The 16,786-nt window shown below is 47.5% G+C and overlaps 6 protein-coding genes across 7 annotated transcripts in view; 3 read left to right on the top strand and 3 right to left on the bottom strand.

Annotated features, from left to right (window-relative positions):
• The window catches only part of LOC1277464 (histone demethylase UTY), a 93,564-nt gene extending 89,618 nt beyond the window's left edge, over positions 1-3,946 (bottom strand). Inside the window, exons 1-4 of the mRNA XM_061659421.1 lie at positions 3,502-3,946; positions 3,343-3,409; positions 2,804-3,233; positions 2,626-2,734 (exon numbers count right to left, since the gene is read on the bottom strand). Of these exons, the coding sequence (XP_061515405.1) occupies positions 2,626-2,734; positions 2,804-3,233; positions 3,343-3,409; positions 3,502-3,572 (677 nt within the window). The 5' untranslated portion in view covers positions 3,573-3,946. The remainder of the gene's footprint in view (positions 1-2,625; positions 2,735-2,803; positions 3,234-3,342; positions 3,410-3,501) is intronic.
• Positions 3,947-4,180: 234 nt separating this feature from the next.
• Positions 4,181-7,945, top strand: LOC1277468 (FUN14 domain-containing protein 1). The gene is made up of 4 exons (XM_061659427.1): positions 4,181-4,540; positions 5,285-5,432; positions 5,511-5,706; positions 6,615-7,945. The coding sequence occupies exons 2-4, from the start codon at positions 5,287-5,289 to the stop codon at positions 6,795-6,797; spliced, it is 525 nt and encodes a 174-aa protein (XP_061515411.1). The 5' UTR covers positions 4,181-4,540; positions 5,285-5,286; the 3' UTR covers positions 6,798-7,945.
• LOC1277469 (L-xylulose reductase) lies at positions 7,781-8,959 on the bottom strand. The gene is made up of 3 exons (XM_316941.4): positions 8,819-8,959; positions 8,494-8,746; positions 7,781-8,424 (listed from the first exon to the last, which is right to left on the bottom strand). Exons 1-3 carry the CDS (start codon positions 8,868-8,870, stop codon positions 8,001-8,003), a joined length of 729 nt encoding a protein of 242 aa, XP_316941.3. The 5' UTR covers positions 8,871-8,959; the 3' UTR covers positions 7,781-8,000.
• Positions 8,960-9,533: 574 nt separating this feature from the next.
• LOC1277470 (glutaryl-CoA dehydrogenase, mitochondrial) lies at positions 9,534-11,488 on the top strand. Its single transcript, XM_316942.4, has 5 exons — positions 9,534-9,670; positions 9,809-9,826; positions 10,067-11,021; positions 11,093-11,253; positions 11,322-11,488. The coding sequence occupies exons 1-5, from the start codon at positions 9,577-9,579 to the stop codon at positions 11,384-11,386; spliced, it is 1,293 nt and encodes a 430-aa protein (XP_316942.4). The 5' UTR covers positions 9,534-9,576; the 3' UTR covers positions 11,387-11,488.
• A 1,590-nt stretch (positions 11,489-13,078) lies between these two features.
• Positions 13,079-14,568, top strand: LOC1277471 (uncharacterized). Its single transcript, XM_061656951.1, has 2 exons — positions 13,079-13,604; positions 13,669-14,568. Exons 1-2 carry the CDS (start codon positions 13,349-13,351, stop codon positions 14,364-14,366), a joined length of 954 nt encoding a protein of 317 aa, XP_061512935.1. The 5' UTR covers positions 13,079-13,348; the 3' UTR covers positions 14,367-14,568.
• On the bottom strand, positions 14,530-16,566 carry LOC1277472 (transcription factor A, mitochondrial). 2 transcript variants are annotated; one of them, XR_009766017.1, is made up of 3 exons: positions 16,393-16,566; positions 15,243-16,267; positions 14,530-14,652 (listed from the first exon to the last, which is right to left on the bottom strand). XR_009766017.1 is itself a non-coding variant. In XM_316944.5 (2 exons), exons 1-2 carry the CDS (start codon positions 16,449-16,451, stop codon positions 15,493-15,495), a joined length of 834 nt encoding a protein of 277 aa, XP_316944.3. In that variant the 5' UTR covers positions 16,452-16,566; the 3' UTR covers positions 14,936-15,492. The 2 variants fall into 2 exon arrangements, 1 of the variants encoding a protein (XP_316944.3); XM_316944.5 differs by lacking the exon at positions 14,530-14,652 and having other exon boundaries at positions 14,936-16,267.
• Between the last annotated feature and the right edge of the window lie 220 nt (positions 16,567-16,786).

Genomic DNA, 16,786 nt, shown 5'->3' with positions numbered 1-16,786 from the left:
CACACATCTTTTTTTTGGAACATGAACAACTCAACCATTCCAACACTATAAAACCTCTGGCAATTTGAATGAAGTGCATAGCAAGGTAGTAGGCACGCCCCCGCAGCAGAAGGATGACACGTATGCCGACGCGCCAACGAATGTTTCCCCGAAAATATCCGAAAATTCGTAGAACGTCTCGGCTACCACTGTGTCTGCCACTAAAACCACCATCAACCACTGCACAAGCTAATCGTTTTCAGTTCCAACAGGTAACTCTACTGGCTGTAAGGATGATCCTCTGCCTCACCACTGGAATACACAACACAACAGAGTGTCCCTGCGGATACTCGAAACCAGTTTTTCCTGCTGTAAGAACCACGCTGCTGCTCTCGATATAGTTTCTATGAAAATTAAAAAATAAAATAATAAACCATTCTATACTCCGTTCCCCTTAATGTGTGTCCTATATGGTCAGAAGTTCATTGAAACCTGCAAATTTCCATCTCATCTACTTACTTGTGCTGCCTTTAAACCTCTGTTTTACCTGTGTGTGTTTCCTTATTTATGCAATATTTTTTTCCATTTCTTGACTTAAACCAATAATAACCAGGTTCAATGATGTTTTGTATACTGCACTGTAACTTTTTCCTATATACTGCTTTTTACTTAAGTTCCCAAAAAGTCAATGTAGAAGAAATCACAAAACTCCCCCCAAAAAGTCCATTTAGTGATCGAATGAAAGGGAACGCGAAGCATTATTATATTTATTATCAAATATAGAGCAATAGAAACGAAATTAGTGCCGGTATCATGGTACAGTCGTCAACTTGTACGACTTAACAACATGTTCGTCATGAATTCAAATTCCAAATAGACCGTGCCGCCAAAAAAGTCACCGAAAGCCAACCCCACAAGTGGTTATAGGCAGGCCTTGACCGACAAAGGTTGTTAACCCAAAAAGAAGAAGAAGATACTACAAGAAAGAAACATTTTTATGTTTTTGCAACATTTTCTAAAATAAAGTGTTACATTAAACATATTTTTCTGCTCTTTTCCGCTAACATCACAATTTTCACCGTAAATGCATAATTAAATTTCTTTTAGAGCAAAATATGTACATATAAAATGTAGGGGAAAGCGGGGCAAAATGGGCATGTTAAGCAGTACACTCAATATTCCTTTGCATATGCCACAAAACATTCTTGAATTATTGTATGCCTCCACCAATTATCTATGAATTAAAATCGCCACATAGCCTGAAAATAACTTAAAAATACGAAAAAAGTGTAAAATAAATGTATACATTTTACAAGAAGCTATTACCCCGCGTGTCGAGGGGTAAAATGGGCATATGTAAAAAAAACTGTGAAACATCAAAACACTGGGGCAATATGGGCCACAACAACTGCGCTTAGGTGATGGTCTATGCTTTTGCGCACGTTTCGCAAAATGTATTCTCGTCCTATCTTTGGTTTTGCTGTTCAGGAAAGCCCTTAAAATTATTCCAAAAATATGTTATCAAAATTAAAACAGTTTTTACACGTTTTAATCTACAACATCGAATCTTTTGAAGCTGAGCCTGTTACCATTATTGTGGAGACAAATACAACACCATAGCCTCACCATATGCGCCGTATGTCAAAAGCATCTTCCCATTTTGCCCCACGTGAAGCATTTTTGTATTTTTTGTTATATTAGTAAAAGTACGCATTCAATCGCCTTGCTTTCTTCAGACAAATTGTATGAAATATATCATATCTTTAAAAATTTACTATGTAAAACATCCACGCATCCCTGTGACACTGGTTTAAGCTTATTTTCGAAGTGGCAAAAATTACATCAAGATGCTACTGAATCTTATTTTGCATTAAAAGGTTTAAAAACTTGCATGATGATCATAGCATAGACTCCAATAAATACATTTTGAGCATTTGAATGGAATAGCAGGTGCCCGTTTTGCCCGACATGCCCATTTTACCCCGCTTTCCCCTAATTTTAGTGTTAATTGTTGAAGAATGTAATAGTTTAGATTTGATGTCTAAAATGCTGCGTATTGGTAACAGATGTGTAGGTAATAATTTGAAAAAACGCAAAAAAATAATCTTTACTCGATCATTAAATTAGCCTTATGCTATTTTTCAACCTGATCTCCTCTTCGTTTGGATTTAGAATGAATAAAGTATACATCTGCATAACATCTATATTTCCACCTGCAACTTGCAACCCGATTAATAGCATGCCCAGTGTGTTCCTCTAAAATCATTCGACAGAAACCCGTTCCCTAAATTCCTACATTTATTTCCAAACCATTCATTTCACCCCAACAAAACACAATCACATACTGCTTTGAACCAATGCCGTTGGAAAAACGCGTTCAATACCGCTTCATCGCACACTGTTTGCCTTTTTTCACACAGAATAAATTGCAATTTTCAATGCAAATTATGCACATTTCGCACCACAAACCGCAAACGCCAACCACACGCATTCGTAACACTTTAAACACTTTAACCCAGCGTATTACGCGTAAAAATTCACACATACACACATCACATCACGTTTTCTTGCGCACATCATATTCTCTACAATTTTTACGTATGAATATCAATTTTTGACCCCCTATGCTGGAGGGCCTCCACTTACCATCGGAACGCATTGTAGTGGAAGTAAACCAGCCCGAGCCCGTACAGGAACGGCACATCACGCCAGTGGTCCGCCTTGAGGGCGTAGTATTTCTGGTACGCTGATAAAGCTGCAAAACAAGAAGAAAAAGCATCCGATTAGAAAAAGGCAATTCCAATGGCCATTAGCTTTCCTGTACCTTTCTCATAATCCTCCAGCAGCAGATGGAAGTGGCCAAGCTTGCAGTACGTTTTCGGATCGATGCTGATATCCCGGTCACCATCACCGGTTTGCTTGTCCGGTTCCGTGGCTGGCCCTTCCTCCTCCCGTTCGCTACCGTCCTCCTTCGACCCACCAGCGTCCCCACCATCCTCCGTTTTGATCTCGTTCACCGGAGTGGAGGGTTGTTTCGCGTCCCCACTGCCCTCGGTGGACATGATCTCGGCCGGCAGACTTTCGTCGATCGTAACACCGACGTCGCAGAGTGGATTGTCTGCTTCCTGCTTGATTTTAACGCCCTCCGCCACCACGCTTGCAACTTCCTTTTTCTTCGCTTTGTCATCCTCATTGTGGGCCTTCTTCTTCTGGTTGTACGCTTGGATCAGCATACGCTCGAGATACTTGACCGCCTGGGAAAAAATAAGGGGGGGGGGGGGGGGGGCAAGGACGAAGAACCATTAACGTTTGTTTCGGGAAACAGCCACTCGTCAAGGTCAAGGACGGGGTAGCGCCCCTTACCTTCAGCACCAGTGCCTTCTTCTTCAGGTTTTCCGGTGCCGACAGCTTCAGGAATCCATACTGGCGGCTGAAAAGGGAGAATGCCCGGTTAGTAGTAAGCAGGGAAGGAGGGGGGGACACATATTGGGGTTTGTTTATCCGGAAGCACCCACTCCATACCTGTCGAGGGAAGCAAGTGCCTGCAGCTCCTGCGTAGAGACGCTAAGTTCGCCGCTCTCCTCGAGGATCATGTTCCTGTTTACCAAAGCCCAGTTAACATACACACGACGATGCTAAACACAAACCTTTTGCGCAGAGGGTGGACGCGGGAGGAAAAAGGAAAACACTTTTCACACACACACAAAACACAAACACAAACAGGCGGCATACACACACGCGCGCGCAAACACACACACATACACACGAAATTAATGCATTATCCGGCACGACCGCAGTGCCTGCCGGAAGTTCGCGGGTTTAGTCCGGAAGCCACGCACAGTAATCGGGCGGCCAACGCGATTTTGTCCCGTTTTTTACACGATCGTACGCTCCGAAATTGATGATAACGCGCGAGCCTTCGAAGAAAAACACACACACTGGCCGCACTCTGACAACTGACGTGACGTGACGAGCGGGCGTACTCTGCGGACGAGTCCCGCGCAGTTGCGAATGATCGAGGGGAGGCTTTTAAAGTGGTTTTTAACATCTGCACCGTTTGCAACGAATAATTAATTACTTTTAAATCCCTCAAACGTCAAGCTTCATTGATAAATTAATAGTTTTGGGGGATTTTGGCGAATAAAACATACAAACAAAAATTGATGTTCGAAAACCGTTTCTGCGTCGCTGTCCGTGTCGAACTGTCAAAGCGCTGTCATCGGGAGCGCGAGCGCAAGAAGAGGCAAAAGAAAACAGCCCGTCAAAGCAACTTGCAGCTTCGCTAGTCGGTGAAGAAAGGGCAGAAAAATTCCACTGTTCTCGGTTCTGCGAGCAAATCTCTAGTGTGTGCGTGTGTGCGTGGGGGGTTTAGGAATACCAAACCGGTGGAGCATAAAGAGCATAAAATCGCCCCCTACATATAGTGCTTATCAAAAGAAAAGAAAAAATCGAAAACAACCAGCAGCAACTGGTCCGAAACGTCGCAACATTAAACGGAAAGCGTCGGGTTCGGTGAGTTTTCTCACGCGGACAAAATCGAAACTCCGGAAAGCGTTCTCAGGTGAGGGAAAACGGGGAAAACTAAACCACAGAAACGTTTGGGGAAGAAACCCATTGCATCAGCACAGAATGACGCACCCTCCCACCGTGTCTCAAGTTCAATGTGTTGCTTTCGGAAACCTGCCAGACGGTATTGGCCTTCGATGAGGTCATGATGGCGTCGTGCCGTTTGCTCCGTTTTAATTGCGTTGCAAACGATCGAAACGGTTCAATTCCATCCGCTCCGTAATGCAAGATTCGCCTCTCGGGGCGTCTGTAGAGGCGTACGGGAGACGAATTCGAGAACATTGTTACGTAATGCATGGAAAATTCGTCGCCAAACACATCCGGCCAAAACCGACTGGGACGGAAATGACAGCTGCAGTTTCGCTTTCCGTCTAACCAAATGGTGCATGTAAAAATAGAAAACGCTTTTCACCACCGTGGGTGAGGAGAAGATGTTGTTGTTGCACACTTTCCCCCCTGTTGGTTTAGCTTGGGTGGCGCCCTAACGGGTTGCCAAATGCCTTCGACTAATTGGGAGGAAAGGTGCACCACCAACCCCCTTGCGAGATCAGCTGATACCTTGTATCAGCTGGTATGCGGGCGGGAAACATGGCCATAAATTCTGCCGGTATGCAAACAGGGCACGATAAAGCTTGTGGTTTGTGGTCTGCGCTTGATAAGAGATCAAACAAGTGTTTACCCGACGAGAGATGCGCTTCTTTAAGTTACTTATCCATTTTCTTGTTCCCTTCTCTTTCAGGAATGAGCGACGGAAAAGTTAAAAAAGACGCAACGAACAAGGAAATCATCAACATGAGTGACGCCGCCGGATATTTGGACCGTTTCGTGGGTGATGTGAGCAAAAAATCGGCCACCAAACAGATACTGATCGGTGCCGGCAGTGGATGGTAAGGAACGCGGTCTATGATTTTCCCATCAATAAACGCTAACCTCCGTCATTTGCGCGGCCATCCTCCCTTTTACAGGGCAACCGGTTACATCACGATGAAGGTGGGCAAGATGGCTGCGATCGCAGTCGGCGGTGGCATCATCCTGCTGCAGATGGCCAACCAGCAGGGCATCATTTCGATCGACTGGAACAAGGTGCAGAAGAAGGTGGACAAGGTCACCGACAAGGTGGAGGAAGCCGTCACCGGACAGGGACCGAGCTGGGCGGACAAGGTGCGTATTGGTCAAGCTTTTGGGCCGCGTGCAATCATTCTCTTTCCCACCGTAGCGCACAACATTACCACCGGCAAGCAGTCGAAGAAGCGAGAACTGGATTGATCCTAATTGTTTCTTTGTTTTTTTTGCTAATATCATGCCGCATCCTTCATTCATTCCACCTCATCGCCATGACGTTTTCGCTTCGTTCATCTGTGTTGTTTTACAGGTGCTAAAGGTAGCCAAAGAGAATTCATTTCTGGCTACCGGTTTTCTCGGTGGCTTTCTGATCGGTATCGCTTCGTAAGCGCCGGACCCTGGTGCTATTACCACTACTACACACGACCGTAAAGGTGAAGGAAGGGAAAGGAAGTAACAAATGATGCCATCAGTCCGCATGGGTCCGTGCTGGAAAGCGAGAGGAAGAGGATATGAAGCACAAACCCAACATTCTTTAACACTGGAAATTGCAAAGCACACATCAAACGGCAATACCCCGGTTACCAACCGAATGATTTAGAATCTTTTTCGCCTTACACGCAACACTTCAAACGATTCAATTTCATCTCCTTAGCTCTGTAAGAATATGTTTATTTCATTTCATTCTGGTTTGGCATCATTTTCCTAAGTTTGATCCTAATTTTGATTCGAGATGCCCCCCCACACACGAAGAATGTGATTTTAGCTCGTAAATAAATTACATTCCTATCGATCTTTGTTTGCGATAGGGACAGCAAGAACAAAATTGTTTTATTGTTTTATTAATTTATTATTTGTTTTACCAGTTAAACCGATTCTTCCTCCTTCACCCGGCGGTTCGTGCAACTCTCTCGCTCTGACTTTTCATGCAAATTTTTCTACTTTACCAAGATGTTGTGAGAAAATGTATTTACAAACTACCTTCACCGCTTCTGTTTTCCTTGCAGGCGGAACGTTTCGTTGATCGCAAACTCAACCAGGCGGAGGATGTGCTGAACAAGCGGACGAAAAAGGCCAAAAAGTGGTACACGAACCTGATCGGCGACGAGACCGGCTGCAAGGTGAACGATCTACACATTTTCCTCTGTGCCTTTGCGGCGGGCGTTGCGATCGGTGTCGGCACTGCCTAATAATCGGGTGATCACGTTTCTGCGTGCGCCGTGACGTCACAACAGTCACAATCTGATGCGCTGCTGGGCAAAACCCTTTCGCCAAAAATACAGAACCATATTGCGCTGAAGGATGGAAACACACACACACACGCATTAGGGCAGCAGTAGTTACACCTCGGGTCAGTTTTCGGAACAAAAGTGGCATGCGTTAGGTGCGAGAAAGTTACATTTGATGCCAGTATGCCTTTTCTTTCGTTCGAGCCTGTTAGCAGACCCAAATAGCTGAATATCGAAAGGAAATGGCATACAGAAGCTAAACGGCAGATTATTTGAACGGAATCGTATGGGTAAAAAAACAAGAACCATCTCACCGAATCTCGTCGATCCACACAAACCGTTTTCCGATTTCGTTTTAGCTTTCTCGCCCGTCGGGTTTTTTTCTCATACAATTCCAATCGGTTGTGTTTGTTAACGTGGTTTGATGTTTTGTGATTATATACTCGTTAAGTGAGATCGGGCTCTACACGCTATTCTAACGCGCCCTTTCCCGCGCAGGGCGAATATTTCAATCGATTTGTGTTACTAGACTGTAAGTGCACTCGCAAAAAAACTCGAAAAGCGAAGAGCCTCAAACCTGTACTTAAAAACGCTACCAATCGGAATCCAGATCTTGTCGGCAAAAGGAAAAGAAACAAGGCGCACAAACCATGCATGCCAGAACGCTTCATCACAACACTACAGACGATTTCAGAGGGTAAAATCACCATAAACGAATGTGTACCGAAATGGAAACGGAAGTTAAACTCACACAATCGCCAACAGTATATCTGCGCCACAGCTGAAACAATCAACTCCCATAATGTAGTCGCTATCGAGATGTGTATGTACCGTGTGTGAGATGCTGCTGAAGAATGCGTACCAAACCAAACGATCGATTAGTCAAAAGGTGTGATGATTCATTTGCAGGCCGTTTACATTCTACAATCATTTACTAGTTTTAATTTTGCGTTCCTGTATGTCACTCAATGGTGTAGCGTTATATTTATGCTTTTATTTCATGAATTCTCATCTCCTCTGCATCTGTTACTGCGACCGAAAATGTCCGCAAACACACACACACACACCATGCAATGAAAATAAACTTTGATTTGAAATGATAAATCTAATATCCCTCCCGGTGTATTCTTTACATTGGAATGGTTCGTTCCTATTGGAAGAAAGTCAATTCCCGGCCAAAAATCCACCCTCGATCGGCAGCATGTGTCCGTTCACGAACCCGGACCGATCGCTCAGCAGATAGACGATCGGTTCGACCACCTCGCTAACCTCCCCGAACCGGCCGAGCGGAATTTTCGCCTTCAGCGGATCCGCCTTCGCCGGATCGGACCAATTGTCCCGTCCCATGCGCGTCAGAATGACGGTCGGATTGACGCTGTTGACGCGGATTTTGCGCGGCCCAAGCTCGAGGGCTAAATTCTGCGTCAAACCATCGATGGCCGCCTTCGACATGGAGTAAGCGCAGTGGCCGTGGATGGCTTTCAGCCCCGCGAGGGACGATACGTTTACGATGCTCGCGCCGGCCTCCATCTTGGGCACTAGAATCTGGGCGACATTAAAAGCGGCCTTTACATTTACAGCGAATGTGCTAAAAATGGGGAAAAGGTGTTCAAAACGTATGAGTTACATGTCAGAATGTACCTCAGACATCACATACCGATCGTAATCTTCCTCCGTTAGCTCGAGAAATGGCTTTATGACTGCAACACCGGCATTGTTTACCAGCCCATCGACCTTTCCGAGCGGCGCAAGGGCAGTCCTGGTCGCGCTCCAGTCACTTAGGTCGACCTGGACCGTCTCAATCCGCGGACAGTCGGCTTTCAACGCTTCCAACGGCCCACTGGAACGCGATACGGCGATCACCTTAGCGCCGAGCTGGTCCAACGTCCGGCAGAGCTCATTTCCAATGCCTATTGCGATCCATAGAAACATCTTATTAATACAACAAGCTTCATTTCTAATTCCATTCGAAGATCCTTTACCTTGTCCGGCACCGGTTACTACGATCGTTTTATCCTTTACCGAACACTCCATCACGCAATAATCCCCAACACAGCAGAAACGCACCCAACGCACACTTGAATTGCCACTTCAATGAATATGGCGACAGGGAGGACTTAAAGGGACTAATCTTATCACCTTCCAATTTAAGCTCCTCTAGTCATCCAGCGCTGATGCGTGATACTCTTCTCCCGGTGTCGGATGCATTGGAGGCCGCGCGCTAGTTGATAGAACGACAAGAGCGGGTGCCTGTTTGCGTATGCGTTGCACTTGCGCGCAAAGGGAACCGCTCGCGCAGAGAGAAAATACGCAAAAGAAGCGCACACAAACACACACACACACTGATGCTGAAGCGACAGCGAGACGTGTTATCAGCTGTTTGCTAGCAGAATGGTAGCGAGCGAGAAGGAGATAACACACAATCGCACTTGCGTGAGATGGATGCCTCTCCGTCGATACAAAAGAAAAACAACAATCCTCTTGCAGGAAGAGGGTGAGAGCATACTCACGGTATGTCGGCAGTCATACTCACCCTGTAGTGATCGTCAGTCATTCACGAGCGGTCTGCAAAATCGGAATCGCCTCACACAGAGCATCCTGTGGCGTAGCAAATTGGCGAAGCGCACGGAGTTTGCAGGCGGAAATTACGCACCACTGTCTTGCGTCAAACTGTCAACGTTTCGTCGCCTGCTTCGTTTACATTGTTTACAGCAGGCAAAGCAATAGAGGTTGTACTGCAATGGCACTGAGAGCGTTGTTTGCCAGCAGAATTGCACAACTAAAACCAATCACCAACCATGGGCGGGGAATTTGGGCGGTGCGTTCATGCCGAGGTAAGTGTTTGTCTCATTCAGGCGATTGACATGTGCCAATTATTGTGCTTATCTGTGTGAATAGTTTTGATGCGTATTCTAAATATCCCTACCGTGCCCTTTACCATCCTGTCTCGCTCTCTCTCTGTCTCTTTGCAGCGGCGTCAACTGATAAAGGTAAGTCCCAGCGAGAGTGTCTTGATCTTGTCGTCGACGTCGTCGTCAGGCGAGCCTTTTTAGTGATGGCAGGCAACAACAAAAAGAAAACGAAAAGAATCCACGCGATAAGATAGCGACGGGACGGACGGATGGAAGAGTGGTGGTGTGTCGCGCAAGAGGTCCTCCTCCGGCTATGTTGCTATGGTTTGAGTGGGCAATTAATTATACCCCCCGTCATCTACCCTCCCTGTCGCGCAGGTCCCACCTTCGACTGGGAAGATCCGCTGAATCTGGAATCACAGCTGAAGGAGGATGAAATTGCGATTCGCGACTCGTTCCGCGCCTACTGCGAGGATAAGCTGCTGTCGCGCGTTATCGAGGCGAACCGGCACGAGGTGTTCCACAAGGAGATTATGCAGGAGCTCGGCTCGTTCGGCGTGCTGGGCTGCACGATCAAGGGCTACGGGTGTGCGGGTGTAAGCAACGTCGCGTACGGCCTGCTAACGCGCGAGGTCGAGCGCATCGATTCCGGCTACCGGTCGGCGTTCAGCGTCCAGTCCTCCCTGTGCATGGGTGCGATCTACGATTACGGTAGCGATGCGCAGAAGGAAAAGTATTTGCCCCGGCTGGCCCGCGGCGAGCTGATCGGATGCTTCGGGCTGACCGAGCCGAACCACGGTAGCGATCCGTCCTCGATGGAAACGCGCGCCGTGCACGACCCGAAGACGAAGACGTACGTGCTGAGCGGAAGCAAAACGTGGATCACCAACTCACCGATCGCGGACATTTGCATCGTGTGGGGCAAGACGGAGGACGGGAAGGTGCGCGGGTTCATCGTGGATCGGGCGGAAAGTGGCGAGGGGCTGGCGACTCCGCGCATCGAGGGCAAGTTTTCGCTGCGTGCGTCCGCGACCGGTATGATACTGATGGACGAGGTGCGCATTCCGGAGGACAATTTGCTGCCGAACGTGAGCGGCATGCGGGGACCGTTCGGGTGCTTGAACAATGCGCGGTATGGTATTGCGTGGGGTGCGCTCGGTGCGGCAGAATCTTGCCTGAAGGTGGCACGCGGCTACACGCTGGACCGGAAGCAGTTCAAGAAGCCGCTCGCCGCGAACCAGCTGATGCAGAAGAAGATGGCCGATATGCTGACGGAGATTAGCCTCGGGCTGGCGGCCTGTTTGCACGTTGGGCGGCTAAAGGACCAAAAGCTGTAAGTATGGAGAGGTTGAGGAGTTGTTTGAAGCTAACTAAATGTTTTTTTTATGCTATCTGTTGCGCCAGACACACGCCGGAAATGATTTCCATGCTGAAGCGAAACAACGCAGGAAAAGCGTTGGATATTGCGCGTGTAGCGCGCGACATGCTGGGCGGCAACGGCATTGCGGACGAGTATCACATCATCCGGCACGTGATGAACCTGGAAGCGGTGAACACTTACGAAGGTAAGCGAGGAAAGGGTAAGCAATTTGGAAAAAATCTCTACTAATGATCCGTTTTTTGTTCTTCTCAGGAACTCACGATATTCATGCCCTCATCCTGGGACGCGCAATCACTGGACTGCAAGCATTTGCGTAGTGACACCGTACAAATCCCTACGCATTGTTACGTGCCTTACACTATTTGTTTGTAAATAAAATGTATTTTTATGTTTTATCTTCCGCTCTACAATCTCCAAAACGGTGTTGAACGGTTTTTGCTCTCCTTTTCGAAAATGAAAGCCTTTTCGTTTGTTTACATTCTGTACCGCAGCAAGTGACAGCCAGTGTGGCCAGATTATTTTGGCGGTTTTCGGTAGGCGCACTGTTGAGAACGCAACCATTTAAATTTAATCAATTATTTTAACGATCAATTTCTTTTTACCCTACTAGCAAAGAGAATGAAAAAGTGTGCGTCTTTTATAAATAATGTGTGTTTTGAAGCAAGATTGTGTGAAGCTATGAATTGAAATGTGCTTTTATTTGCAATAAAAGTGATAAAATATTTATAAACGAAGTTTGATGTGTTAAAGTGTTTCTTTTGATTCGGGTTCACCAAGTCCGTGTAAAGGGAAGCGCACAGCGCGTTAAGAAAGAAACGAGCGGAAGGGGGTTTCAGTCCAGCGCAGCGAAACTCGCTGGAATCAAGTGGGGTACCAGTTCAGCGCAGCGCAAGCCGAAAGAAACGGAAAGGAAGGGGTATGAGGAAAATACAATGAAACAGCGCGAGCGAGCGTTCTTTTCAGTGAGAGCGCCTCGTGCATTTTAAAGGCATGCAATAGAGCGCATTCTTTCCGTGGTAGCGCTCCATCCGCCATTTTTTAATTTTTAGCCCAAAACAACGGACTTCGGATCCGATCTTGGGCCGGACCCTCACCGTGTGTTTCTACTTACCCCTCACCTGAAAATTTCATTCTCTTTGTCTGTGAGCGTTTCTACATACACCGAGAATGCAGCTGAGAAAAAAGCTGACAGCATGCTTTGACAGCGACTGACAGCATTTTCGGTGAGAGAAATCTCCTCAGCATGCAAAGAACGATGGAGCTGAGAAAATATTGAATTGGCAGTTTATAGCGATCGATCAATTATAGTTTGTATTTTTGCCGTCTAATAATCGTAGAAATATTATTAAAAAGTAAAAGAAACTTTTTTGATTTCATTTTAGCGATTAAAATGGATTTTTTGAACATCATTTTAAAAGTCTCATCTCGGCGCTTTTCAGAGCTTCTACACACACCAGCGTGAGAAACCGGTTGTCAATTCTCTCACAGCCATCTCTCAGCTGCAGTCTCGGTGTATGTAGAAACGCTCTGTCGGGTAAGCTTTAACCGCTGACAGCGAGATTCAGGCAAACAAACGTGCATCCGCGGGATAAGTAACAAATGAGGTTAGCAATCCTTGAAACAGCATCCCAAGCGCCACAGATTAAGCTTAAACGACTGTAAAATTAAATATCTGTGATTTTCGGTAGGATAAATGGAAAATCGGTAGTTTTACGCCAGGACTCCACAGAGCATAACACGGAGCGCAACATAACAACTGACAGCTGCTAAACGCTTCATAAAACGCTTTATTGCTGGTACCATGTTTTGAATATCCTTAGTAGGCCGCTCATATTTCGTTGAAAAGCTACCAACCTACTGCGATGACCGATAGTTAATGAAACGCTTAACCTCCTTTCCCAAGCGTTTTCTCAAGCGTTTGGCAGCTGTCAGTTGTTATGATGCGCTCCGTGTTATGCTCTGTGGAGTCCTGGCGTTAGGGCGGTCATCTGTGAATCGGTAGGCATATAAAAAAAATCGGTAGGAATACAGATAAATCGGTATTTCTGGTCACTCTGGTGACAGCGGCGGCCGTTCGAAAAGCCTTTTCCCAACTGTCACACAACGTCAAAACTCGTGGATGCAGAAGACGGCAACAAAACGAAGCAATCAAAATACATTCTTTTTCCTCTCCGGTACTTGTGGTAGTGGAAGAAAAACAAGCACATTCCGCCCGCGGGAGAGCAATGTGCATTCGCTTAAACAAAGCCGCTGTCCAATAATCACAACCACAATACGAAATGGATGACGAAACAGCTTCATCAGAATCGGTGGAGCAGCAGCAGCAGCAGCAGCCCAAAACGCAGGAAGACATTCTGGCCGCACGGAGGGAAGCGCGGCGAAGGAAGATATTGGAAAACTCCAGCAACCGACTGTCGAAAATAGTGGGCCAAGAGATAGCGCCTCCACCACCGAAACCGGAGCCCAAAATTGCCGAGGAAAGCATTACAAGCGGGGATCCGTTTAGCAGTGACTCAACGTTGCCCGTCGATGATGGTAAGAAGTGACTAAGGGGCTGGGTGACGTGGAGTAAAGTTTTAATGTTCATCCTTCTCCGCAGAAACCACCTCGGAATCTTCGTACGGCGTGTATCCCGACCCGCAGGACGAACGCCTGGAGTACATCAGCCCTCAAGTCGAGGCGCTGCTGGCAAACTCCGGCCTGAACGATGACTCCTTTCTGAACGCCCTAACTGGAGGTGGCGGTGGAGCGGGCAGCTCCGTCCCCAACGGTGACATCTTTCATCTGCTCAACACACTCAACCAAGCACAACCGGCCAACGGGAGACTGTTCGATGGGGCAGCCAGCACGCAGCGTCGAGCCGCCGGAAGCCAGCAGCAGCCTTCCGCCTCATCGCCCAGCAACAGTCGGTTTGCGCGAGCACTGCGTACCAAAGTTCATCTCGTTGTCGCGTCGATCGTGGCCTACCTGCTGTTTGCCACCGGTAATGAGGCGTACATCGGGGGCAACGTGTTCCTGCCGCTGCTGGCCTGGGAGTTGATTGAGCTGCTAATGATTGGGTCGGTCGAGCCGGTCGGCGGGCAGCAGCTGCTCGGTATCGTCTTCATGCTCGGCGGCATACCGATGAAAACGTCCCAAACGGTGATGAAGCTGATGAACACGGTCAACAAGGTGATGAAGGACGTTGCCTTCTTTATGTTCTTCTTCGTGCTCACGCACCTGCTGTGGAGCCGGCTGTGGTTGGGCATCGAGCTGCGGTACGTGCTCGGGTACGATCAGCTCGAAACGGTCTCGTAGGGAGGGTGGCCCGATGCGGATCTGTTGTTTTGTTTAGTTGTATTCTTTCTTTTTGTTTTGTCTCTATGGACCACTTTCGTAAGCGCCGACCAGGCTTGTTGGGAAAGGGAAGTAATTGTCTGTCATCTTTCAGTTTGTGCAACTTATAATGTAAGCTCTGCCATTGTGTGGTGCATGCGTGTCGCTATCGCTAAACTATAAATTTTGTGTTTTATTTACCATTTTAATTCGTCAAAAAATTGCTCCCAGTCTGGCATTAGCAAACCAGTGACGAACAGTGCGAAAGCTGTGTCGCATGGGTACATGTAAAGAAAAGAGGGAGCATATGTAATAAAAGACAGCCATTTGCTTGCGTACCTACAGTCCATTCCAACACACAATACATTAAAATGGTCATTGGTTACTTCTCTTCGCAATCTTCTTGGGGGTTTGCTGCATGAATCATGCTAAATGGCGTTAATTGCAATACACTCCTCCCGGTATGAGCACAATTTAGATGACGAATATTATTAAAAATCAATGGAATGTTCTTTCAAGCATATGAATAAGACACACACACACACGGCCACTTCCTTCAGTTACTACTAATAGTTAGCTTTATGGCGTCTACTTTATGTCGTTATAATGCTTGTTCCTTTTCCCATTCAAATGCAATGATCTGTTATTAAATGGCAATTCAAAACGAAAATGTAGAAGAAAAAATCACACAACAAAATACAAATGCTCACAACAAGGGCAGCGGGCAAGCATGGGGGGCATGGAGTTAACATGGATACACGAGCAGCCAGTATGAGACGGCCAACAGCAATGCCCTGTCCTCCATGCAGCGCAACCAGTGTCAGAATTTAAAGATCGATTTCAACTTGTTCACTATACCCTTCTGCTGGTGCTCTTCTTGCTGCTGCTTCCCCTGCTGCTGCTGCTGCTGCTGCTGTGGTTCTCGCGTGGATGCTGTGCTGGGTGCCACCGGTGGCGGCTTCAATCCTTCACTCGTGTCCCTACCCGCCTGGAGGTGGTTTTGGTCTGGCGCTGTAACGTTTCGCTTTGGTTCACCTTCTACAACGGTGCGTGCTGGGTGGACGCTTTGCGCGTTGCTTTCCCCAGACAAAGCGGGACACCCGAGTTCCTATGGACGGGCAGCACTGGTTGGTTTCTTCGGCTTTGCAACCGGTGCACTGTCCACCACCGGAATGCCACCCTTCTTCGCCTTCACGGACGCCGGCGACGGTGGCAGCAGTACGTTCTTCTTCCGCACCGCGATCACATTTTCCGCGGCAAGCATTTTATCTTCCCACACCTTCATCTCCTCCTGGTAGCGCTTCATTTCCGCTTCCGCCTCTTTAGTGTAGCGCTCCCGCTCCCCCTCCGGTAGCCGTTTCCACTGCATGCCCAGGTTTTTCATCTGCATCTTGTTGTCCTCCTTCGACAGGCCGGGTGCCGGTTTGTTTTGGGCGCAGAACCGCAGGTACGCATTCATCGGGCGCTTGGGGCGGCCGAGCTCCTTCAGCATGCGCTTCTGTTCGCGCTTCACCTTGCCCTCGTTGCGCTGCTGCCGCTCGAGCTTTATTTCCGCCTTCTGCGCATCGGTCAGCTGGCTGAGATATTTGGCATTCTTCTGCAACCACACCGCCTGCTCGCGCTTGTACTCTTCCTCCAGCTTCGCTTTGGTGGCTTGGTCGAGCGACTGCCACTTGACGGCGGCTAGCTTGGAAATGTCCGTGGGGGAAGCCTGTGGGTTGGCGCTGGCCAGCGAGGACCGGATGCTTTGCGCGAACCTTATGTAAGTGTTCATCGGGCGTTTTGGTTTTTCCGGGACCGATTTGGTGGCAGTGCCGGCATCGTTCAGGGTGGCCGTTGCGTGCAGCCCACAGGATGGCACGGAGGACAGTGACCCCGGTTGTCTGAAAGCACAGTCGCGTGTTTGTATTAAAATCAAAGCTACCTCCCAGGGCGTACGGTGTGTACATAACCTAGCCAATTGAAGCGGTGGGAAAAACAGAGCAGGAACGCGAAAATGGCAACCTACCTTGTGGAAAGCAACAGCCGCGGACTGTAGAACAGTCTTGCCACTGCATTGAGCTGCATAATTATGAATTTAAGAAAGAGTTGCGAATAGCAAAAAAAATCAGCCGAATCTGTTTGCACAACAAGCGTTTGCCTTTCTCCGCAGCGATGCCACTTTTGACAGCATCGTTTGTTTACCTTTTTTCGTGCGCGCTTCTTTTTGCGACGGTAGCTGTCAAATGGCACGTTTTTTGCAAGGTGGGTTAAAAATATCGGTAAAAACCCAATTCCACGCTAGGTTTTAACTAATTAAGTTGTTCGAAAATAATTCTATCAAATTCATCTGAAAAGATTGCAAGTTTAGATAATAATAACATAAGAATACACGTTTGTTCATTTTGTACCTACCCAACTTA

This window comes from Anopheles gambiae, chromosome 3 (genome assembly GCF_943734735.2).
Source record: "Anopheles gambiae chromosome 3, idAnoGambNW_F1_1, whole genome shotgun sequence".
Lineage (NCBI taxonomy): Eukaryota > Metazoa > Arthropoda > Insecta > Diptera > Culicidae > Anopheles > Anopheles gambiae.
The sequence above is the reverse complement of the archived record's forward strand: the minus strand, read 5'-3'. Positions and strand labels throughout refer to the sequence as shown.

Coding starts and splice junctions, on each gene's coding strand:
- LOC1277468 (XM_061659427.1), top strand. CDS start 5,287: ATGAGCGACGGAAAAGTTAAAAAAGACGCAACGAACAAGGAAATCATC. Junction 5,433..5,510: donor ATCGGTGCCGGCAGTGGATG/GTAAGGAACGCG, acceptor TCCCTTTTACAG/GGCAACCGGTTACATCACGA. Junction 5,707..6,614: donor GACCGAGCTGGGCGGACAAG/GTGCGTATTGGT, acceptor TTTTCCTTGCAG/GCGGAACGTTTCGTTGATCG.
- LOC1277469 (XM_316941.4), bottom strand. CDS start 8,870: ATGGAGTGTTCGGTAAAGGATAAAACGATCGTAGTAACCGGTGCCGGA. Junction 8,747..8,818: donor AGTAACCGGTGCCGGACAAG/GTAAAGGATCTT, acceptor GGATCGCAATAG/GCATTGGAAATGAGCTCTGC. Junction 8,425..8,493: donor ACGGAGGAAGATTACGATCG/GTATGTGATGTC, acceptor CCCCATTTTTAG/CACATTCGCTGTAAATGTAA.
- LOC1277470 (XM_316942.4), top strand. CDS start 9,577: ATGGCACTGAGAGCGTTGTTTGCCAGCAGAATTGCACAACTAAAACCA. Junction 11,022..11,092: donor CGGCTAAAGGACCAAAAGCT/GTAAGTATGGAG, acceptor CTGTTGCGCCAG/ACACACGCCGGAAATGATTT. Junction 11,254..11,321: donor AGCGGTGAACACTTACGAAG/GTAAGCGAGGAA, acceptor TGTTCTTCTCAG/GAACTCACGATATTCATGCC.
- LOC1277471 (XM_061656951.1), top strand. CDS start 13,349: ATGGATGACGAAACAGCTTCATCAGAATCGGTGGAGCAGCAGCAGCAG. Junction 13,605..13,668: donor AACGTTGCCCGTCGATGATG/GTAAGAAGTGAC, acceptor CCTTCTCCGCAG/AAACCACCTCGGAATCTTCG.
- LOC1277472 (XM_316944.5), bottom strand. CDS start 16,451: ATGCAGCTCAATGCAGTGGCAAGACTGTTCTACAGTCCGCGGCTGTTG. Junction 16,268..16,392: donor CGGCTGTTGCTTTCCACAAG/GTAGGTTGCCAT, acceptor CTGTGCTTTCAG/ACAACCGGGGTCACTGTCCT.